This window comes from Salmo salar, chromosome ssa16, assembly GCF_905237065.1.
Source record: "Salmo salar chromosome ssa16, Ssal_v3.1, whole genome shotgun sequence".
NCBI lineage: Eukaryota > Metazoa > Chordata > Actinopteri > Salmoniformes > Salmonidae > Salmo > Salmo salar.
The window spans coordinates 84,038,271-84,061,828 of record NC_059457.1 but is presented as its reverse complement, the minus strand read 5'-3'; the positions used below and the strand labels follow the sequence as shown (position 1 = coordinate 84,061,828).

Sequence of the window (23,558 nt, the reverse complement as noted above, 5' to 3'; positions counted from 1 at the left end):
TTTTGACCAGGGCCCAGGCACTCAGGAGGCAGTATGTTTTGACCAGGGCCCAGGCACTCCGGAGGCAGTATGTTTTGACCAGGGCCCAGGCACTCGGGAGGCAGTATGTTTTGACCAGGGCCCAGGCACTCAGGAGGCAGTATGTTTTGACCAGGGGCCAGGCACTCAGGAGGCAGTATGTTTTGACCAGGGGCCAGGCACTCAGGAGGCAGTATGTTTTGACCAGGGCCCAGGCACTCAGGAGGCAGTATGTTTTGAACAGGGCCCAGGCACTCGGGAGGCGGTATGTTTTGACCAGGGCCCAGGCACTTGGAGGCAGTATGTTTTGACCAGGGCCCAGGCACTCGGGAGGCGGTATGTTTTGACCAGGGCCCAGGCACTCAGGAGGCAGTATGTTTTGACCAGGGCCCAGGCACTTGGAGGCAGCATGTTTTGAACAGGGCCCAGGCACTTGGAGGCAGTATGTTTTGACCAGGGCCCAGGCACTTGGAGGCAGTATGTTTTGACCAGGGCCCAGGCACTTGGAGGCAGTATGTTTTGAACAGGGCCCAGGCACTTGGAGGCAGTATGTTTTGACCAGGGCCCAGGCACTTGGAGGCAGTATGTTTTGAACAGGGCCCAGGCACTCGGGAGGCAGTATGTTTTGACCAGGGCCCAGGCACTCAGGAGGCAGTATGTTTTGACCAGGGCCCAGGCACTCAGGAGGCAGTATGTTTTGACCAGGGCCCAGGCACTCAGGAGGCAGTATGTTTTGACCAGGGCCCAGGCACTCAGGAGGCAGTATGTTTTGACCAGGGCCCAGGCACTCAGGAGGCAGTATGTTTTGACCAGGGCCCAGGCACTCAGGAGGCAGTATGTTTTGACCAGGGGCCAGGCACTCAGGAGGCAGTATGTTTTGACCAGGGGCCCAGGCACTCAGGAGGCAGTATGTTTTGACCAGGGCCCAGGCACTCAGGAGGCAGTATGTTTTGACCAGGGGCCAGGCACTCGGGAGGCAGTATGTTTTGACCAGGGCCCAGGCACTCAGGAGGCAGTATGTTTTGACCAGGGCCCAGGCACTCAGGAGGCAGTATGTTTTGACCAGGGGCCAGGCACTCGGGAGGCAGTATGTTTTGACCAGGGGCCAGGCACTCGGGAGGCAGTATGTTTTGACCAGGGGCCAGGCACTCGGGAGGCAGTATGTTTTGACCAGGGGCCAGGCACTCGGGAGGCAGTATGTTTTGTATGTGGAAGGGGGCAGATTGTTCCCAACCTCTCAGGGGAACGTGTCTGTCTCCCAATAAGTCTGTCTTCTGTCTATTAAACCTTCAATAGAGCAGGTGTTCAACTTTTCTGATTTTCTACACCTTGAGCAAATTCACGATTCCCCTCAGGCTGTGGATGAGAGTTAAGGATGAGTGTCTCTGACCTGTGGCTGTGGATGAGAGTTAAGGATGACCTGTGGCTGTGGATGAGAGTTAAGGATGAGTGTCTCTGACCTGTGGCTGTGGATGAGTGTTATGGATGAGTGTCTCTGACCTGTGGCTTTGGATGAGTGTTATAGATACCTGTGGATGAGCGTTATAGATACCTGTGACTGTGGATGTGTGCATTGAAGGCCAGTTATGGATGAGCATTATAGATACCTGTGACTGTGGATGAGTGCGTTGAAGGCCAGTTATGGATGAGTGTTATGGAGGAGTATCCTCCTACCTGTGGCTGTGGATGAGTGTTATAGATACCTGTGGCTGTGGATGAGTGCGTTGAAGGCCAGGCCGTCGGCCCAGCTGGAGGAGAAGTTGACCACATTGACGTGGGGATAGTCCTTGGTGGACTGGCGCACCCAGCTAAGCAGAATCTTCTCACTGTTGGTCTGCTGTAGGCCTGCCATCACATCCTTCATCACATCCTTTACCTGGAGAGAGAGAGAGAGAGAGAGAGAGAGAGAGAGAGAGAGAGAGAGAGAGAGGGGGGGACAGAGAGAGAGAGAGAGAGAGAAGGGGGGGACAGAGAGAGAGAGAGAGAGAGAGAAGGGGGGGACAGAGAGAGAGACAGACAGAGTCAAGACAGAAACACAAATTTGCAAAGGACGCAAATAGTCCAGATGTCAGACAGATGTCTGGAGACATATGGAAACAAGGAGACATAATGTCCTCAACACCGCCGCTCACACTACAACATTCCACCTAGACAGGCTTAACAATATGGATCTACTGAAGTACATGATGACAGGAGGTGGGAGATATTACCATTGAGGCAGGAACTTCCTGTTAAAGCAACTTCTCTACACGTCCTGCAATAGTTTTAGGAAGAGTTTGGATTCACTCACACACACACAGACAGACACAGACACATGCACACAGACACACACACACACACACACACACACACACACACACACACACACACACACACACACACACACACACACACACACACACACGTGAGTGCACACACAGTTAGCTATTTGAGTGACAGTTCTGGAACATCTCTGCCCAGCTCTAGGGGAAAGGAGTGAAGAAGTACCCCACTGGTATGTCTGGTAAAGCTGTATTACTGATGCATATCTTACCATCACCTATCCATCACCTATCGTATCCACACACACACACACACACACACACACACACACACACACACACACACACACACACACACACACACACACACACACACACACACACACACACACAGAGATGTAATATTCCAACTCAGACACAACTCTATCTCTCTTTATCTTCCTAAAAAGCTCTAGGGGAAAAGAATGAAGAAGTGCATGAATAGCTTCCACTGGTATGTCTGGTAAAGCTGTATTACTGATGCCTATCTTACCATCACCTATCCATCAGCTGTATATCCAACTCAGACTCATACCCAGTCAACCGGGAACATTCCCAGAACATTAGCTAAGATTCCCTTTAAGTTCTAGTTAGAGTTTTATCTAACAGTAGGATAACATCCCAAAAACATTCAGAGAATTTTTTTATTAAATCTATATAGTTCTAAAACTTTTTTAGGTGAAATATCCTTGGAATGTTCACCTAACATTCACTAAACTGTTGTTGTGCATTACATCTGTAACAGCCACCAGATGTTGGTATGTTTAGGGTTTAGGGTGCAAAAAACACTCCCCTGATGTTACAGGGGTGTTCCCAGAACACATTTCATCTGTTCTTTAAAGGTTCCCAGAATGTTTCATTAGGTTGTGGGAACAGTCTAGTGGAAACAATGTGGGGACATCACAAAAGACATATTCCCAAAACACAAAAACTGTCCAATTGTGTGGATGATTCTACAATGTTTATTTTAGGGTGCAAAAAACATTCACCTGATGTTACAAGAACATTCCCAGAACACATTTTGTCTGCTCTTTAAAGGTTCCCAGAATGTTTCATTAGGTTGTGGGTACATTGTGGGAACATGACAAGAGATATCTTTCCACAAGGCACAAACTGCCCAGTTGTGCTGACATTCAGATAATGTTTGTATCATGGTGAACAAAACATTCCTTTGATGTTACAAGAATGTTGACAAAACAGCCTTTTGTGGTTCTTTAAACGTTGCCAGAACATTTTCGTTAGGTTGTGGGAACAGTCTGGGTACATTACAAGAGATACAGTGCCTTCAGAAAGTACAGACTTTTTCCCACATTGTGTTGTGTTACAGCCTGAATTTACAATAGATTAAATTGAGATGTTTTGTCACTGGCCTACACACGATACCCCATAACGTCAAGGTGGAATAATGTTATTTAACATTTTTACAAATTAATAAAAAATGAAAAGCTGAAATGTCTTGAGTCAATTCAACCCCTTTGTTATGGCAAGACTAAATCTTTTCAGGAGTAACAATGAGCTTAACAAGTCAGATGGCCTCTCTCATCTCCCTGGTCGCTGCTCTTCTCAGTTCGCTGCAGCCACCGACTGGAACGAGCTGCAACCAACACTCAAACTGGACTGTTTCATCTCCATCTCTTCATTCAAAGACTCAATCATGGACACTCTGACTGACAGTAAGAATTACTGCTTTGCGTAATGTACTGTATTGTTGTCTCTACCTTCTTGCCTTTGTGCTGTTGTCTGTGCACAATAATGTTTGTACCATGTTGTGTTGCTACCAGGTTGTTGTCATGTGTTGCTGCCTTGCCATGTTGTTGTCTTGGGTCTCTCTCTATGTAGTGCTGTGTTGTCTCTCTCTATGTAGTGCTGTGTTGTCTCTCTCTATGTAGTGCTGTGTTGTCTCTCTCTATGTAGTGCTGTGTTGTCTCTCTCTATGTAGTGCTGTGTTGTCTCTCTCTATGTAGTGCTGTGTTGTCTCTCTCTATGTAGTGCTGTGTTGTCTCTCTCTATGTAGTGCTGTGTTGTCTCTCTCTATGTAGTGCTGTGTTGTCTCTCTCTATGTAGTGCTGTGTTGTCTCTCTCTATGTAGTGCTGTGTTGTCTCTCTCTATGTAGTGCTGTGTTGTCTCTCTCTATGTAGTGCTGTGTTGTCTCTCTTGTGATGTGTGATTTGTCCTACATTTTTATTTTTATTTTTTATTTGTTCTTAACTGACTTACCTATTTAAATAAAGGTTAAATAAAAATAAAATATATATATTTTTTCTAAACCCGGAAATGGTCTGTCAGTCGAGCAGTGAATTTCAATCCAGATTCAACCACACGTTCACAGCTTTCACCTGGATTCACCTGGTCAGTCTACGTCCTGGAAAGAGCAGGTGTTCTTAATGTTTTGTATACTCAGTGCATATGACCCTCAATTTCAATTTTTTTTTCGAAACAAACATGGTTACAGAATATGTGGGATTAAACCTGCAATCTTAAGAACTTCAGCCAGATAATTAACCCTCCGCTCCACCAGGGGACAGCTGTGACCATGTGGGGTTTCTTCAGTCCAACACGGTCAATCAGGACACAGAACCTGATTGGCCATATTTGACTGGAAAAAACCCATAAGGCCATAGCTGTCCCCTGGTGGCACAGAGGGTAAATACTTTGGCTAGGGAACCAAACTCTGCAAGTTCAAAACTCACATGTGCAGATTGTTTGCATATAGGAAGTGTTCATAATATGGTTGTTTTTATGTGGTTAAATGCTGTTCAGATGTACTCCAATCTGCATTAACATTCAGTCAAACTTAAATATAACATTTTCTAAATGTTCTGAGGATATCCAAGACAAGCTAAAATGTATATTGTGTGAACATCAATGGAATATTATGTTAAACCGAAAACAAATATTCTATGAACATCATAAAAACAGACTTATTTCATTCTTACAACATTAAGGGAATGTCCTGTGCAACCTAACTTAAACATTTTATGAATGTCATCACAACTGAGCATATCTTCTATTTTGGGAACATATCTCTTGTAATGTTCCCACACTGTTCCCACAACCTAATTACATGTTCTGGGAAAGGCTGTTCTGTCAACATTCTTGCCACATCAAAGGAATGTTTTGTTCACTCTGATAAAAACACTTTATGAATGTCAGCACAACTGGACAGTTTTTTTGTTTGTTTTGGGAACATATCTCTTGTCATGTCCACACAATGTTCCCACAACCTAATGAAACATTCTGGGAACCTTTAAAGAACAGACAAAATGTGTTCTGTGAACCTTCTTGTAATATCAGGTGAATATTTTTTGCACCCTAAAGGAAACGTTGTATAATGATCTGCACGACTGGACAGTTTTTGTGTTTTGGGAACATTTATTTTGTGATGTTCCCACAATGTTCTCAACTAGACTGTTCCCACAACCTAACGAACCATTATGGGAACATTTAAAGAACAGATTACAGGTGTTCTAGGAACATTCTTTCAACATCAGGCGACTGTTTTATACAAAAATAATCATCTAACGAATGTTCTGGGAACCTTCACAGAAACAATTTTGGTTTGCTGGGTATACACACATGGATACACTCCTTCCTTCCTTCCTTCCTTCCTTCCTTCCTTCCTTCCTTCCTTCCTTCCTTCCTTCCTTCCTTCCTTCCTTCCTTCCTTCCTTCCTTCCTTCCTTCCTTCCTTCCTTCCTTCCTTCCTTCCTTCCTTCCTTTCTCTAACACACACACACACAATCCCTATGCGTTTCTCCAGTTTCTGACTATAAAAACATTATCCGACCAGAGAATAAGGGCCAACAAACCTCCAGAAGTCATCTATCTGAGGGACTGCATCCAATTACGGGCCCGGGAATACTTAGCCTGGCCAATCGGAGCCAATAAAATATTATCTTAGCCAATCACACCCAATAAATATTAGTCTGGCCAATCACAGCCTTTATAATAACCCCATTCAACTGACTGACAGATATAGGCCAGGAGGGAGCTAAAATGATTTATATACACACACACACACACACACACACACACACACACACACACACACACACACACACACACACACACACACACACACACACACACACACACACACAGGATTTTTTTTACATTGTCTGCGTCAGAGAGAGGCCCATTAAAAGTCCCATAGTCATGTGGAAATGAAGTGAATTCCCACCAAAGGGACATGCACAGACAACCCTGTGGTTACCCACACACACCACACCCACCCACACACCACACCCACACACACACCACACCCACCCACACACCACACCCACCCACACACCACACCCACCCACACACACCACACCCACACACACACCACACCCACACACCACACCCACACACCACCACACACACACCACACCCACACACACACTACCACACCACCACACCCACACACACACCACACCCACACACACACCACACCACACCACACACACCACACCCACACACACACCACACCCACACACACACACACCCACACACACACCACACCCACACACACACCACACCCACACACACACTACACCCACACACACACCACACACACACACCACACCCACACACACACCACACCACACACCACACACACACTACACCCCACACCACACACACACACCACCACACACACACACCACACCCACACACACACCACACCACACCACACCCACACACACACCACACCCACACACACCACCACCCCACACACACACCACCACCCACACCACACACCACCCACACACACCACACCCACACACACACACCACACACACACACACACACACACACACACACACACACACACACACACACACACACACACACACACACACACACACACACACCATACACACACACCATACACACACACCATACACACACACCATACACACACACACACACCATACCCACACACACACACACACCATACCCACACACCATACCCACACACACACCAAACACACACACACACACCATACCCACACACACCATACACACACAGAGACTCCTCACCAATCCCCATACTTCCAGGCAAGTTCATTAGTTAGTGATTCGTCTCCAACAGTGTAGCCCAACCCAGCGCTCGGTGCTCGGCCTTCTGGGTACAGACCGAGCGTCCCTCATTTGGGAGTAGGTCACTGCATTGCATTTCCACACTAATTCATTCCATGACGAAGCCCAACTCTGAGATACCCCACTAATGTCTCTGACTGTCTAATTGACTGGGCCTCTTCGCTCTTCACACACCGACTGTCTGTATGTTTAAGACGTCAAATATTCAAATCCAATGGAGATTTCCCCATTAAGCACATCATTAATTCTATGTAAATGTTCCTGTGGATTGATTAAGTCATTATGACTGAGTGTTGCTGGAGGAGAGAGGGGGAGGAGAGAGGGGGAGAGAGAGGGGTGATGAGGAGAGGGGTGATGAGAGAGGGGGAGAGAGAGGGGTGATGAGGAGAGGGGGAGAGAGATGGGGGATGAGAGAGGGGGAGAGAGATGGGTGATGAGAGAGGGGGAGAGAGAGGGGTGATGAGGATGAGGGAGGATGAGGAGAGGGGTGATGAGAGAGGGGGAGAGAGATGGGTGATGAGAGAGGGGGAGGGAGAGGGGTGATGAGGATGAGGGAGGATGGGGAGAGGGGTGATGAGAGAGGGGGAGAGAGATGGGTGATGAGAGAGGGGGAGAGAGATGGGTGATGAGAGAGGGGGAGAGAGATGGGTGATGAGAGAGGGGTGATGAGGATGAGGGAGGATGGACTGATCTACAATACATGTACTGGTCAACACACAGGGTGACTAACTGACCTGCCAGTGGAGAATTATGCTCCAAATGAGTCCAAGAATCAGTTTATGATTCCCATCAACAATGTCGGCTCCTCCTATATTCACCAGTTCAACCTGCAGAGAAGATACAGGGAGATAGAGATACAGGGAGATACAGGGAGGGAGAGATACAGGGAGAGATAGAGGGAGATACCGGGAGGGAGAGACAGGGAGGGAGAGAGAGAGAGAGACAGAGAGAGACAGAGAGAGAGAGAGAGAGAGACAGAGACAGAGAGAGAGGGAGGAGGGAGGGAGAGAGAGAGAGAGAGAGAGAAAGAGAGAGAGAGAGGGAGGAGGGAGGGAGAGAGAGCGAGAGAGACAGAGAGAGAGAGAGAGAGAGACAGAGACAGAGAGAGAGGGAGGAGGGAGGGAGAGAGAGAGAGAAAGAGACAGAGAGAGAGAGAACTGAGATAAATGTAATCTACTGTTTACTTTCTACCACCTCCAGAACCCTTGACTGATGGAAACTAATGCATTAACATACTGTATGTACACACCATACTGAACGCTCTACTGCTTACATACGCTTTCATAGACATGCAGTCATATATCCCTAATATAACAGAAGAGATATTCTCCTCCTCTCCTTGTCATCTTCTCACTCTTCCTCTTCCTCCCCCTCCTCTCTTCCTCCTCCTCTCTTCCTCCCCATCCTCTCTTCCTCCCCATTCTCTCTTCCTCCTCCACTCTTCCTCTTCCTTTTCTCTTCCTCCCCCTCCTATCTCCCTCTCCTCTCTTCCTCATCCTCCTCTCATCCTACCCCTCCTCTCTTCTTCCCCCTCCTCTCTTCCTTCTCCTCCTCTCTTTCTTCTCCTCCTCCTCTATTCCTCTCTTCCTCCCCTTCCTCTCTTCCTTCTCCTCCTCTCTTCTTCCCTCTCCTCTCTTCTCCCCCTCCTCTCTTCCTTCTCCCCCTCCTCTCTTCCTCTCTCTCTCCCCCTCCTCTCTTCCTTCTCCCCCTCCTCTCTTCCTTCTCCCCCTCCTCTCTTCCTTCTCCCCCTCCTCTCTTCCTCCCCCCTCTCCTCTCCTCCTCAGTGTGTGATCTGTTCACTAATACGTACATTGTTCTTCTGTAGGATCTGCAGCGCTCTATTGACATTGTTTAGCGAGTGGACGCGCGTGAATCCTCTCTCTTTCACCTGCAGAGTCAGAACACACACACACATCAAGAAGAGAGAGAGAGAGAACACACACACACATCAAGAAGAGAGGGAGAGAGAACACACACACACATCAAGAAGAGAGGGAGAGAGAACACACACACACATCAAGAAGAGAGGGAGAGAGAACACACACACACATCAAGAAGAGAGGGAGAGAGAACACACACACATCAAGAAGAGAGAGAGAGAACACACACACACATCAAGAAGAGAGAGAGAGAACACACACACACATCAAGAAGAGAGAGAGAGAGAGAGAGAGAACACACACACACATCAAGAAGATAGAGAAGAGAGAGAGAGAACACACACACACATCAAGAAGAGAGAGAGAGAGAACACACACACACATCAAGAAGAGAGAGAGAGAGAACACACACACACATCAAGAAGAGAGAGAGAGAGAACACACACACACATCAAGAAGAGAAGAGAGAGAGAACACACACACACATCAAGAAGATAAGAGAGAACACACACACACATCAAGGAGAGAAAGAGAGAGAGAGAGAGAGAGAACACACGCACACACACATCAAGAAGAGAGAGAGAGAGAGAGAGAGAGAGAGAGAGAGCGGGAGAACACACACACACACACACACACAGAGAACAAACACACCCACACACACACCCACACAGAAGAGAGAGAGCGGGAGAACACACACACACAGAGAGAGAACAAACACACCCACACCCACACCCACACACACACACACACACACACACACACACACACACACACACACACACACAGAAGAGAAGAGATCCTTCAGAACACACAGAGGCTTTATTTCCTGAACATGATATTAAAGACCTTGCTCAGGGCCATTGCTGAAAGAGGTTTATATTACAATAAAAGGTCTTGTATAAAGTTTAGGACAGAGATAGAGGAGAGGAGGAGGAGAAGAAATGTAAGGAGAAAGACAACAGGTTGGTATAATAGGTGAGGAGATAAGTGGGGCCAGGAGGATAAGAAAGAGAGGAGATGAATGGGGTTAGGAGGTAAGGAGGTGAGGTGGTGAGGAGGTGAGGGAGATACATGGGGCCAGGAGGATAAGAAAGAGAGGAGATGAATGGGGTTAGGAGATAAGGAGGTGAGGTGGTGAGGAGGTGAGGGAGATACATGGGGCCAGGAGGATAAGAAAGAGAGGTGTTTAATCGGGTTAGGTGATAATGAGGTGAGGTGGTGAGGAGGTGAGGGAGATACATGGGGCCAGGAGGATAAGAAAGAGAGGAGATGAATGGGGTTAGGAGGATAAGGAGGTGAGGTGGTGAGGAGGTGAGGGAGATACATGGGGCCAGGAGGATAAAAAATAGAGGAGATGAATGGGGTTAGGAGGTAAGGAGGTGAGGTGGTGAGGAGGTGAGGGAGATACATGGGGCCAGGAGGATAAGAAAGAGAGGAGATGAATGGGGTTAGGAGGTAAGGAGGTGAGGTGGTGAGGAGGTGAGGGAGATACATGGGGCCAGGAGGATAAGAAAGAGAGGAGATGAATGGGGTTAGGAGGTAAGGAGGTGAGGTGGTGAGGAGGTGAGGGAGATACATGGGGCCAGGAGGATAAGAAAGAGAGGAGATGAATGGGGTTAGGAGGATAAGGAGGTGAGGTGGTGAGGAGGTGAGGGAGATACATGGGGCCAGGAGGATAAGAAAGAGAGGAGATGAATGGGGTTAGGAGGTAAGGAGGATAATGATGACATGACTGACCAGCTCGTGCCCTGCCAGTCCCTCCAGCAGCTCCAGCAGGCGACGGCCATCACACAGGTCAGTGAAGAGGTCCTGGATGGGGGGCTTCCCTGCCTGGGGAAACAGGGCACAACACATCACTACAGGTTACACAGGAACGTTGTCAGTTCAAATCCTGAGCAGAGCAAGACAAAATGGGAGATGTGCTGGTTTTTCTGGTTTCAGACCCTAAATACCATAATATCCTGTCCTTGTGCCTTTGAGCAAGGTCCACACATCATGACACTCCGACAGACATATCTCCAATACCAACACAGAGAGAAGAATTATCTCCAATACCAACACAGAGAGAAGACATATCTCCAATACTAACACTGAGAGACATATCTCCAATACTTGACACAGAGAGACATATCTCCAATACTAACACAGAGAGAAGACATATCTCTAATACTAACACAGAGAGAAGACATATCTCCAATACTTGACACAGAGAGACATATCTCCAATACTAACACTGAGAGACATATCTCCAATACTAACACAGAGAGAAGACATATCTCCAATACTAACACAGAGAGACATATCTCCAATACTAACACAGAGAGACATATCTCCAATACTAACACAGAGAGACATATCTCCAATACCAACACAGAGAAGACATATCTCCAATACTAACACAGAGAGACATATCTCCAATACTAACACAGAGAGAAGACATATCTCTAATACTAACACAGAGAGAAGACATATCTCCAATACTAACACAGAGAGAAGACATATCTCTAATACTAACACAGAGAGAAGACATATCTCCAATACTAACACAGAGAGAAGACATATCTCCAATACTAACACAGAGAGAAGACATATCTCCAATACCAACACAGAGAGAAGACATATCTCCAATACTAACACAGGGAGAAGAAATATCTCCAATACTAACACAGAGAGAAGAAATATCTCCAATACTAACACAGAGAGACATATCTCCAATACTAACACAGAGAGAAGACATATCTCCAATACTAACACAGAGAGACATATCTCCAATACTAACACAGAGAGAAGACATATCTCTAATACTAACACAGAGAGAAGACATATCTCCAATACTAACACAGAGAGAAGACATATCTCTAATACTAACACAGAGAGAAGACATATCTCCAATACTAACACAGAGAGAAGACATATCTCCAATACTAACACAGAGAGAAGACATATCTCCAATACCAACACAGAGAGAAGACATATCTCCAATACTAACACAGGGAGAAGAAATATCTCCAATACTAACACAGAGAGAAGAAATATCTCCAATACTAACACAGAGAGACATATCTCCAATACTAACACAGAGAGAAGACATATCTCCAATACTAACACAGAGAGACATATCTCCAATACTAACACAGAGAGAAGACATATCTCCAATACTAACACTGAGAGAGACATATCTCCAATACCAACACAGAGAGAAGACATATCTCCAATACTAACACAGAGAGAAGACATATCTCCAATACTAACAGAGAGAGAAGACATATCTCCAATACTAACACAGAGAGAAGACATATCTCCAATACTAACACTGAGAGAAGACATATCTCCAATACTAACACAGAGACATATCTCCAATACTAACACAGAGAGAAGACATATCTCCAATACTAACACAGAGAGAAGACATATCTCCAATACTAACACAGAGAGAAGACATATCTCCAATACCAACACAGAGAGAAGACATATCTCCAATACTAACACAGAGAGACATATCTCCAATACTAACACTGAGAGATATATCTCCAATACTAACACAGAGAGAAGACATATCTCTAATACTAACACAGAGAGAAGACATATCTCCAATACTAACACAGAGAGAAGACATATATCCAATACTAACACAGAGAGAAGACATATCTCCAATACTAACACAGAGAGAAGACATATCTCCAATACTAACACAGAGAGAAGACATATCTCCAATACTAACACAGAGAGACATATCTCCAATACTAACACAGAGAGAAGACATATCTCTAATACTAACACAGAGAGAAGACATATCTCCAATACTAACACAGAGAGAAGACATATCTCTAATACTAACACAGAGAGAAGACATATCTCCAATACTAACACAGAGAGAAGACATATCTCCAATACTAACACAGAGAGAAGACATATCTCCAATACCAACACAGAGAGAAGACATATCTCCAATACTAACACAGGGAGAAGAAATATCTCCAATACTAACACAGAGAGAAGAAATATCTCCAATACTAACACAGAGAGACATATCTCCAATACTAACACAGAGAGAAGACATATCTCCAATACTAACACAGAGAGATGTAGCTACAGTCAGTTATCTAATCTAGTTTAAAGGATGTACTGGTATCTATATAAGGGTTGGTTAACCTCTGAAGGCCTGTTCTGTGATGAATGTCTTCCGCTGCAGACTTCATAATAACTTCCAGATCGTTATTTTATGCATCGGAAATCAAAATGAAAAGACATTCCGAACAGAAACATAATGTTTTTCCCGCAAAATCATCTTTCATTTCACAAGTATTCCCAGTCAGAGGGTAAAGTACGTCTGTCTCCTAAATGGCATCCTATTCCCTATATAGTGCACTACTTTTGACTATAGTGCCATGGGCCCTGGTCAAACGTAGTGCACTATATAGGGAATAGGGTGCCATTTGGGATGCATGCTGTGATTTCATTAATATAAGTGTTCCCTCATCTCCATGCCTATTCTCTACACTGTACTGCTACAGATGTAGGGTCTTTCATTTGACCTGTATTGTCACAGCTAAATAATCCTGCAGCAACATGATGTGAATGTTTAGTCAATAATATTGCTTGATGGAGGTGAGGCTGTTAGCTGACCTAAAGTAGGCTACATGAAAAGTGCAATACCGTTAATATGACCGTGTGTTGGTGTAGGTTTCCAGTCAATTTATGTCAATCACAAAGCTCCTCTGCATTTCCTGCAGTGCAGTAAAATTCTCATCAACAAAAGAGAGATCAAATTAAGATTATACATCTGTACTTATCATGTCTGCTAAAACTGCCAAGTCTATGTTCCTGCTCTGGTTTGGAATCAGATCCAAACTGAATATTACTTCACTGTCTGAAACAGTAGTGAATCTGAGTGATTCAGTGTGAATTTCAGGCTAGCGCTGTTCAACTCTACAGTTCACAGATCTCTTCCTGGGTCTGTCTGTCTGTCTGTCTGTCTGTCTGTCTGTCTGTCTGTCTGTCTGTCTGTCTGTCTGTCTGTCTGTCTGTCTGTCTGTCTGTCTGTCTGTCTGTCTGTCTGTCTGTCTGTCTGTCTGTCTGTCTGTCTCCCTCTGCCTCTCCCCATATCTCTCTCTCTCTCCCTCCCTCCCTCCTCTGCATCTCCCCCTCTCTCACTAACTCCCTCCCTCCTCTGCCTTTCCCCCTCTCTCTCCCTCCCTCCTCTGCCTCTCCCTCTCTCTCTCTACCTCCCTCCTCTGCCTCTCCCCTTCTCTCTCACTACCTCCATCCCTCCTCTGCCTCTCCCTCTCTCTCTACCTTCCTCCTCTGCCTCTCCCCCTCTCTCCCTCCACTGCCTCTCCCCCTCTCTCTCTCCCTCCCTTCCTCCTCTGCCTCTCCCCCTCTCTCTCTCCCTCCTCTGCCTCTCCACATCTCTCCCGCACTACCTTTCTACCTCCCTCTCTTCCAGTCTGTTTGTTTATGTTAGGATTATCTCTGGGGAGGCTGTCCACTGTCCACGGCCGTGCCCTTGGGTTGGCACGCTGGCTTTACCCCTTTGCAGGAGTGTGGGTCCCTCCCTCCTCCCTCTGCCTCTCCCCCTCTCTCTCTCTCCTCCCTCCCTCCCTCCCTCCCTCCCTCCCTCCCTCCCTCCCTCCCTCCCTCTTCTGCCTCGCCCCCTCTCCCCCTCTGCCCCCCCTCTCTCCCTCCGTCCCTCCCACTCCACATCTCTCCCTCCCTCCCTACCTTTCTACTTCCCTCCCTCCTTCTCTTCCAGTTTGTTTGTTTATGTTAGGATTATCTCTAGGCAGTCTGTCCACGGCCGTGCCCTTGGGTTGGCATGCTGGCTTTACCCCTTTGAGCCCGACCCCCCCCTCGCGTAGTGTGTGTGTGTGTGTGTGTGTGTGTGTGTGTGTGTGTGTGTGTGTGTGTGTGTGTGTGTGTGTGTGTGTGTCCCGCCCCATGCCTCTTCCAGTGACTCAATAAAGACCTCGGTCTCCAGACAGACCACAATGCCTTGGGGGCGGCGAATTGATTTCCTTAGAAAAGATGAGCCTATTGCCACATCTGAACTCTGACTAAAAGAGGGAGAGTGGGAGGGGACTATTAATGAGGTTTGGAGAGAATGGACACCATGTTTTCTCTCTGTCTTCTACTCTCTCTGTCTTCTACTCTCTCTGTCTTCTACTCTCTCTGTCTTCTACTCTCTCTGTCTTCTACTCTCTCTGTCTTCTACTCTCTCTGTCTTCCACTCTCTCTGTCTTCTACTCTCTCTGTCTTCTACTCTCTCTGTCTTCCACTCTCTCTGTCTTCTACTCTCTCTGTCTTCTACTCTCTCTGTCTTCTACTCTCTCTGTCTTCCACTCTCTCTGTCTTCTACTCTCTCTGTCTTCCACTCTCTCTGTCTTCCACTCTCTCTGTCTTCTACTCTCTCTGTCTTCTACTCTCTCTGTCTTCCACTCTCTCTGTCTTCTACTCTCTCTGTCTTCCACTCTCTCTGTCTTCCACTCTCTCTGTCTTCCACTCTCTCTGTCTTCTACTCTCTCTGTCTTCTACTCTCTCTGTCTTCTACTCTCTCTGTCTTCCACTCTCTCTGTCTTCTACTCTCTCTGTCTTCCACTCTCTCTGTCTTCCACTCTCTCTGTCTTCCACTCTCTCTGTCTTCCACTCTCTCTGTCTTCCACACTCTCTGTCTTCCACACTCTCTGTCTTCCACACTCTCTGTCTTCCACGCTCTCTGTCTTCCACTCTCTCTGTCTTCCACTCTCTCTGTCTTCCACTCTCTGTCTTCCACTCTCTGTCTTCCACTCTCTGTCTTCCACTCTCTGTCTTCCACTCTCTGTCTTCCACTCTCTGTCTTCCACTCTCTGTCTTCCACTCTCTGTCTTCCACGCTCTCTGTCTTCCACTCTCTCTGTCTTCCACTCTCTCTGTCTTCCACGCTCTCACTCTCTCTGTCCCTCTCTCTCTAAACATGCATGTAATATACACTGCTCAAAAAAATAAAGGGAACACTTAAACAACACATCCTAGATCTGAATGAAAGAAATAATCTTATTAAATACTTTTTTCTTTACATAGTTGAATGTGCTGACAACAAAATCACATAAAAATAATCAATGGAAATCCAATTGATCAACCCATGGAGGTCTGGATTTGGAGTCACACTCAAAATTAAAGTGGAAAACCACACTACAGGCTGATCCAACTTTGATGTAATGTCCTTAAAACAAGTCAAAATGAGGCTCAGTAGTGTGTGTGGCCTCCACGTGCCTGTATGACCTCCCTACAACGCCTGGGCATGCTCCTGATGAGGTGGCGGATGGTCTCCTGAGGGATCTCCTCCCAGACCTGGACTAAAGCATCCGCCAACTCCTGGACAGTCTGTGGTGCAACGTGGCGTTGGTGGATGGAGCGAGACATGATGTCCCAGATGTGCTCAATTGGATTCAGGTCTGGGGAACGGGCAGGCCAGTCCATAGCATCAATGCCTTCCTCTTGCAGGAACTGCTGACACACTCCAGCCACATGAGGTCTAGCATTGTCTTGCATTAGGAGGAACCCAGGGCCAACCGCACCAGCATATGGTCTCACAAGGGGTCTGAGGATCTCATCTCGGTACCTAATGGCAGTCAGGCTACCTCTGGCGAGCACATGGAGGGCTGTGCGGCCCCCCAAAGAAATGCCACCACACACCATGACTGACCCACCGCCAAACTGGTCATGCTGGAGGATGTTGCAGGCAGCAGAACGTTCTCCATGGCGTCTCCAGACTCTGTCACGTCTGTCACGTGCTCAGTGTGAACCTGCTTTCATCTGTGAAGAGCACAGGGCGCCAGTGGCGAATTTGCCAATCTTGGTGTTCTCTGGCAAATGCCAAACGTCCTGCACGGTGTTGGGCTGTAAGCACAACCCCCACCTGTGGACGTCGGGCCCTCATACCACCCTCATGGAGTCTGTTTCTGACCGTTTGAGCAGACACATGCACATTTGTGGCCTGCTGAAGGTCATTTTGCAGGGCTCTGGCAATGCTTCTCCTGCTCCTCCTTGCACAAAGGCGAAGGTAGCGGTCCTGCTGCTGGGTTGTTGCCCTCCTACGGCCTCCTCCACGTCTCCTGATGTACTGGCCTGTCTCCTGGTAGCGCCTCCATGCTCTGGACACTACGCTGACAGACACAGCAAACCTTCTTGCCACAGCTCGCATTGATGTGCCATCCTGGATGAGCTGCACTACCTGAGCCACTTGTGTGGTTTGTAGACTCTGTCTCATGCTACCACTAGAGTGAAAGCACCGCCAGCATTCAAAAGTGACCAAAACATCAGCCAGGAAGCATAGGAACTGAGAAGTGGTCTGTGGTCCCCACCTGCAGAACCACTCCTTTATTGGGGGTGTCTTGCTAATTGCCTATAATTTCCACCTGTTGTCTATTCCATTTGCACAACAGCATGTGAAATGTATTGTCAATCAGTGTTGCTTCCTAAGTGGACAGTTTGATTTCACAGAAGTGTGATTGACTTGGAGTTACATTGTGTTGTTTAAGTGTTCCCTTTATTTTTTTGAGCAGTATATTTTGGCATCGCTGGCTTCTAACTGTGAAGTGGAGCTACTAAACACACACTGCAATCTATATTACACACACACACTGCAATCTATAATACATACACACTGCAATCTATATTACATACACACTGCAATCTATATTACACACACACACTGCAATCTATAATACATACACACTGCAATCTATATTACATACACACTGCAATCTATATTACACACACACACTGCAATCTATATTACATACACACACTGCAATCTATATTACATACACACTGCAATCTATATTACACGCACACACTGCAATCTATATTACATACACACTGCAATCTATATTACATACACACTGCAATCTATATTACATACACACTGCAATCTATAATACATACACACTGCAATCTATAATACATACACATTGCAATCTATATTACATACACACTGCAAGCTATATTACACACACACTGCAAGCTATATTAGATACACACTGCAATCTATATTACAAGCACACACTGCAATCTATATTACACACACACACTGCAATCTATATTACACACACACTGCAATCTATATTACACACACACTGCAATCTATATTACATACACACTGCAATCTATAATACATACACATTGCAATCTATATTACATACACACTGCAAGCTATAGTACACACACACTGCAAGCTATATTACATACACACTGCAATCTATATTACACACACACACACTGCAATCTATACTACACACACTGCAATCTATATTACATACACACTGCAAGCTATATTACATACATACTGCAAGCTATATTACATACACACTGCAATCTATATTACATACACACTGAAATCTATAATACATAATCACTGCAATGTATATTACATACACACTGCAATCTATATTACATACACACTGCAATCTATATTACATACACACTGCAATCTATATTACATACACACTGCAATCTATATTACATACACACTGCAAGCTATATTACATACACACTGCAAGCTATATTACATACACACTGCAATCTATATTACATACACACTGAAATCTATAATACATAATCACTGCAATCTATATTACATACACACTGCAATTTATATTACATACACACTGCAATCTATATTACACACACACTGCAATCTATATTACTTACCCACTGCACTCTATATTACACACACACTGCAATCTATATTACATACACACTGCAATCTATATTACACACACACACACTGCAATCTATATTACACACACACACACACACACTGCAATCTATATTACATACACACTGCAATCTATATTACACACACTGCGATCTATATTACACACACACTGCAATCTATATTACACACACACTGCAATCTATATTACACACACACTGCAATCTATATTACACACACACTGCAATCTATATTACACACACACTGCAATCTATATTACACACACACACACTGCAATCTATATTACATACACACTGCAATCTATATTATATACACACTGCAATCTATACTACACACACACACTGCAATCTATATTATATACACACTGCAATCTATATTACACACACACACACACACACACACACACACACACACACACACACACTGCAATCTATATTACATACACACTGCAATCTATATTACATACACACTGCAATCTATATTACACACACACACACACACACACCTGCAATCTATACTACATACACACTGCAAACTATATTACATACACACTGCAATCTATATTACACACACTGCAATCTATATTACATACACACTGCAATCTATATTACATACACACTGCATATATTACACACACTGCAATCTATATTACACACACACACACACACACACACACACACACACACACACACACACTGCAATCTATATTACATACACACTGCAATCTATATTACATACACACACACACGCACTGCAATCTATACTACATACACACTGCAAACTATATTACATACACACTGCAATCTATATTATACACACTGCAATCTATATTACATACACACTGCAATCTATATTACACACACTGCAATCTATATTACACACACACTGCAATCTATATTACACACACTGCAATCTATTTTACATACACACTGCAATCAATACTACACACACACTGCAATCTATATTACATACACACTGCAATCTATACTACACACACACTGCAATCTATAATATATACACACTGCAATCTATATTACACACACACACACTGCAATCTATATTACATACACACTGCAATCTATATTACACACACACACACACACACACACACACACACACACACACACACACACACACACACACACACACACACACACACACACACACACACACACACACACACACACACACTGCAATCTATACTACATACACACTGCAATCTATATTACATACACACTGCAATCTATATTACACACACACTGCAATCTATATTACACACACAAAGCAATCTATATTACACACACAAAGCAATCTATACTACACACACTGCAATCTATATTACATACACACTGCAATCTATAATATATACACACTGCAATCTATATTACATACACACTGCAATCTATATTACACACACACTGCAATCTATACTACACACACTGCAATCTATATTACACACACACTGCAATCTATATTACACACACTGCAATCTATATTACATACACACTGCAATCTATATTACATACACACTGCAATCTATATTACATACACAGTGCAATGTATATCACACACACACTGCAATCGATCACACACACACACACACACACACACACACACACACACACACACACACACACACACACACACTGCAATCTATATTACACACACACACTGCAATCTATATTACACACACACACACTGCAATCTATATTACACACACTGCAATCTATATTACATACACACTGCAATCTATATTACATACACACACTGCAATCTATATTACACACACACCGCAATCTCTATTACACACACACACTGCAATCTATATTACACACACACTGCAATCTATATTACATACACACTGCAATCTATATTACATACACACTGCAATCTATACTACACACACTGCAATCTATATTACACACACACTGCAATCTATATTACACACACACTGCAGTCTATATTACATACACAATGCAATCTATATCACACACACACTGCAATCGATCACACACACACACACACACACACACACACACACACACACACACACACACACTGCAATCTATATTACACACACACACTGCAATCTATATTACACACACACACACACACACACACACACACACACACACACACACACACACACACACACACACACACACTGCAATCTATATTACACACACACACACACTGCAATCTATATTACACACACACACACACACACTGCAATCTATATTACACACACACACACTGGAATCTATACAACACACACACACTGGAATCTATACTACACATACACACTGCAATCAATATTCTGTCCATTTCAAACGCAAGCATATGTTCTCATTATCTCTCATTATACATAAACACAGACACAGACAGACACACACCCACTCACTCAAGGTTTTTTTTTACCAGGGGGATAAAAGTGGGAGTGTGGTAGAATCTATCTCCTTCTCTCTTCCTCTCTCACTCCTTGTTTCCTGTCTCAAATTCTCTCAGATTATCACTTTCATCCTTCTGTCTCTCGTCCTCTTTCTGCCCCTCGTCTGAACTCTTCCCTCCTCTATTCCTCCTCTCCTCTTCCCTTTCACAATCCTCTTCTCTCCTCCTGTGTGTGTGTGTGTGTGTGTGTGTGTGTGTGTGTGTGTGTGTGTGTGTGTGTCTGCTGCCCCTGTCTGCCTTAATCTCCAGGCGGGAGATGAGACTGCCGTTCAATAGATTCCTCCACACCACACCTGAGCCCTGGTCGGCATGGTAACAGCACACCTCCAGCCTCCCCTAATCAAGTTGGAAAATAACAGAATGTGTCTCTCTAGGTTTTTGGGGGATGCTGGGGGATGTCACACAGAGACACACACTCATACAGATAAACACACACACTCATACAGACAGACACACTGATACAGACACGCACACTCATACAGACAGACACTGATTCAGACGCACACTCATACACACACACACTCATATCTAGAGACACACACACTCATACAGACAGACGGACACATCTAGACAGACACACATCTAGACACACATCTAGACAGACACATCTAGACACACATCTAGACAGACATCCAGACAGACACACATCTAGACACACATCCAGACACACATCTAGACACACATCTAGACAGACACACATCTAGACACACATCTAGACACACATCTACACAGACATCCAGACAGACACACATCTAGACACACATCTAGACAGACATCCAGACAGACACACATCTAGACAGACATCTAGACAGACACACATCTAGACACACATCTAGACACACATCTACACAGACATCCAGACAGACACACATCTAGACACACATCCAGACACACATCTAGACACACATCTAGACAGACATCCAGACAGACACACATCTAGACACACATCTAGACAGACACACATCTAGACACACATCTAGACAGACACACATCTAGACACACATCTAGACAGACACACATCTAGACACACATCTAGACAGACATCCAGACAGACACACATCTAGACAGACATCTAGACAGACACACATCTAGACAGACACACATCTAGACACACATCTAGACAGACATCTAGACAGACAGACATCTAGACAGACACACATCTAGACAGACACACATCTAGACAGACATCTAGACAGACAAACATCTAGACAGACATCTAGACAGACAAACATCTAGACAGACATCTAGACAGACATCTAGACAGACATCTAGACAGACACATCTAGACAGACACATCTAGACAGACACATCTAGACAGACATCTAGACAGACATCTAGACAGACATCTAGACAGACACACATCTAGACAGACATCTAGACAGACACACATCTAGACAGACATCTAGACAGACACACATCTAGACAGACATCTAGACAGACACACATCTAGACAGACATCTAGACAGACACACATCTAGACAGACATCTAGACAGACACACATCTAGACAGACACACATCTAGACACACATCTAGACAGACACACATCTAGACACACATCTAGACAGACACACATCTAGACAGACATCTAGACAGACACACATCTAGACAGACATCTAGACAGACACACATCTAGACAGACATCTAGACAGACATCTAGACACACATCTAGACACACATCTAGACAGACATCTAGACACACATCTAGACAGACATCCAGACAGACACACATCTACACAGACATCCAGACAGACACACATCTACACAGACATCCAGACAGACACACATCTAGAAAGACACCCAGACAGACACACATCTAGACAAACCCACATCTAGACACACATCTAGACACACATCTAGACCTCAACAGAACAATACCTTAGTCCTATTTTGTTACTAGGTGATCTGAGAGGAACCTCAACAGAACAATACCTTAGTCCTATATTGTTACCAGGTGGTCTGAGAGGAACCTCAACAGAACAATACCTTAGTCCTATATTGTTACTAGGCTGTCTGAGAGGAACCACAACAGAACAATACCTTAGTCCTATATTGTTACTAGGCTGTCTGAGAGGAACCACAACAGAACAATACCTTAGTCCTATATTGTTACCAGGTGA

General features: G+C 44.8%; 1 protein-coding gene across 8 annotated transcripts in view; it reads right to left on the bottom strand.

The window, feature by feature from the left end:
- The window catches only part of dmd (dystrophin), a 390,547-nt gene that overhangs the window by 270,567 nt on the left and 96,422 nt on the right, over positions 1 to 23,558 (bottom strand). For all 8 annotated transcript variants that reach the window (XM_045698261.1, XM_045698256.1, XM_045698253.1 and 5 more), the window contains exons 3-6: positions 11,019 to 11,111; positions 9,212 to 9,289; positions 8,136 to 8,228; positions 1,722 to 1,894 (exon numbers count right to left, since the gene is read on the bottom strand). In XM_045698261.1, coding sequence (XP_045554217.1) covers positions 1,722 to 1,894; positions 8,136 to 8,228; positions 9,212 to 9,289; positions 11,019 to 11,111 — 437 coding nt within the window. The remainder of the gene's footprint in view (positions 1 to 1,721; positions 1,895 to 8,135; positions 8,229 to 9,211; positions 9,290 to 11,018; positions 11,112 to 23,558) is intronic.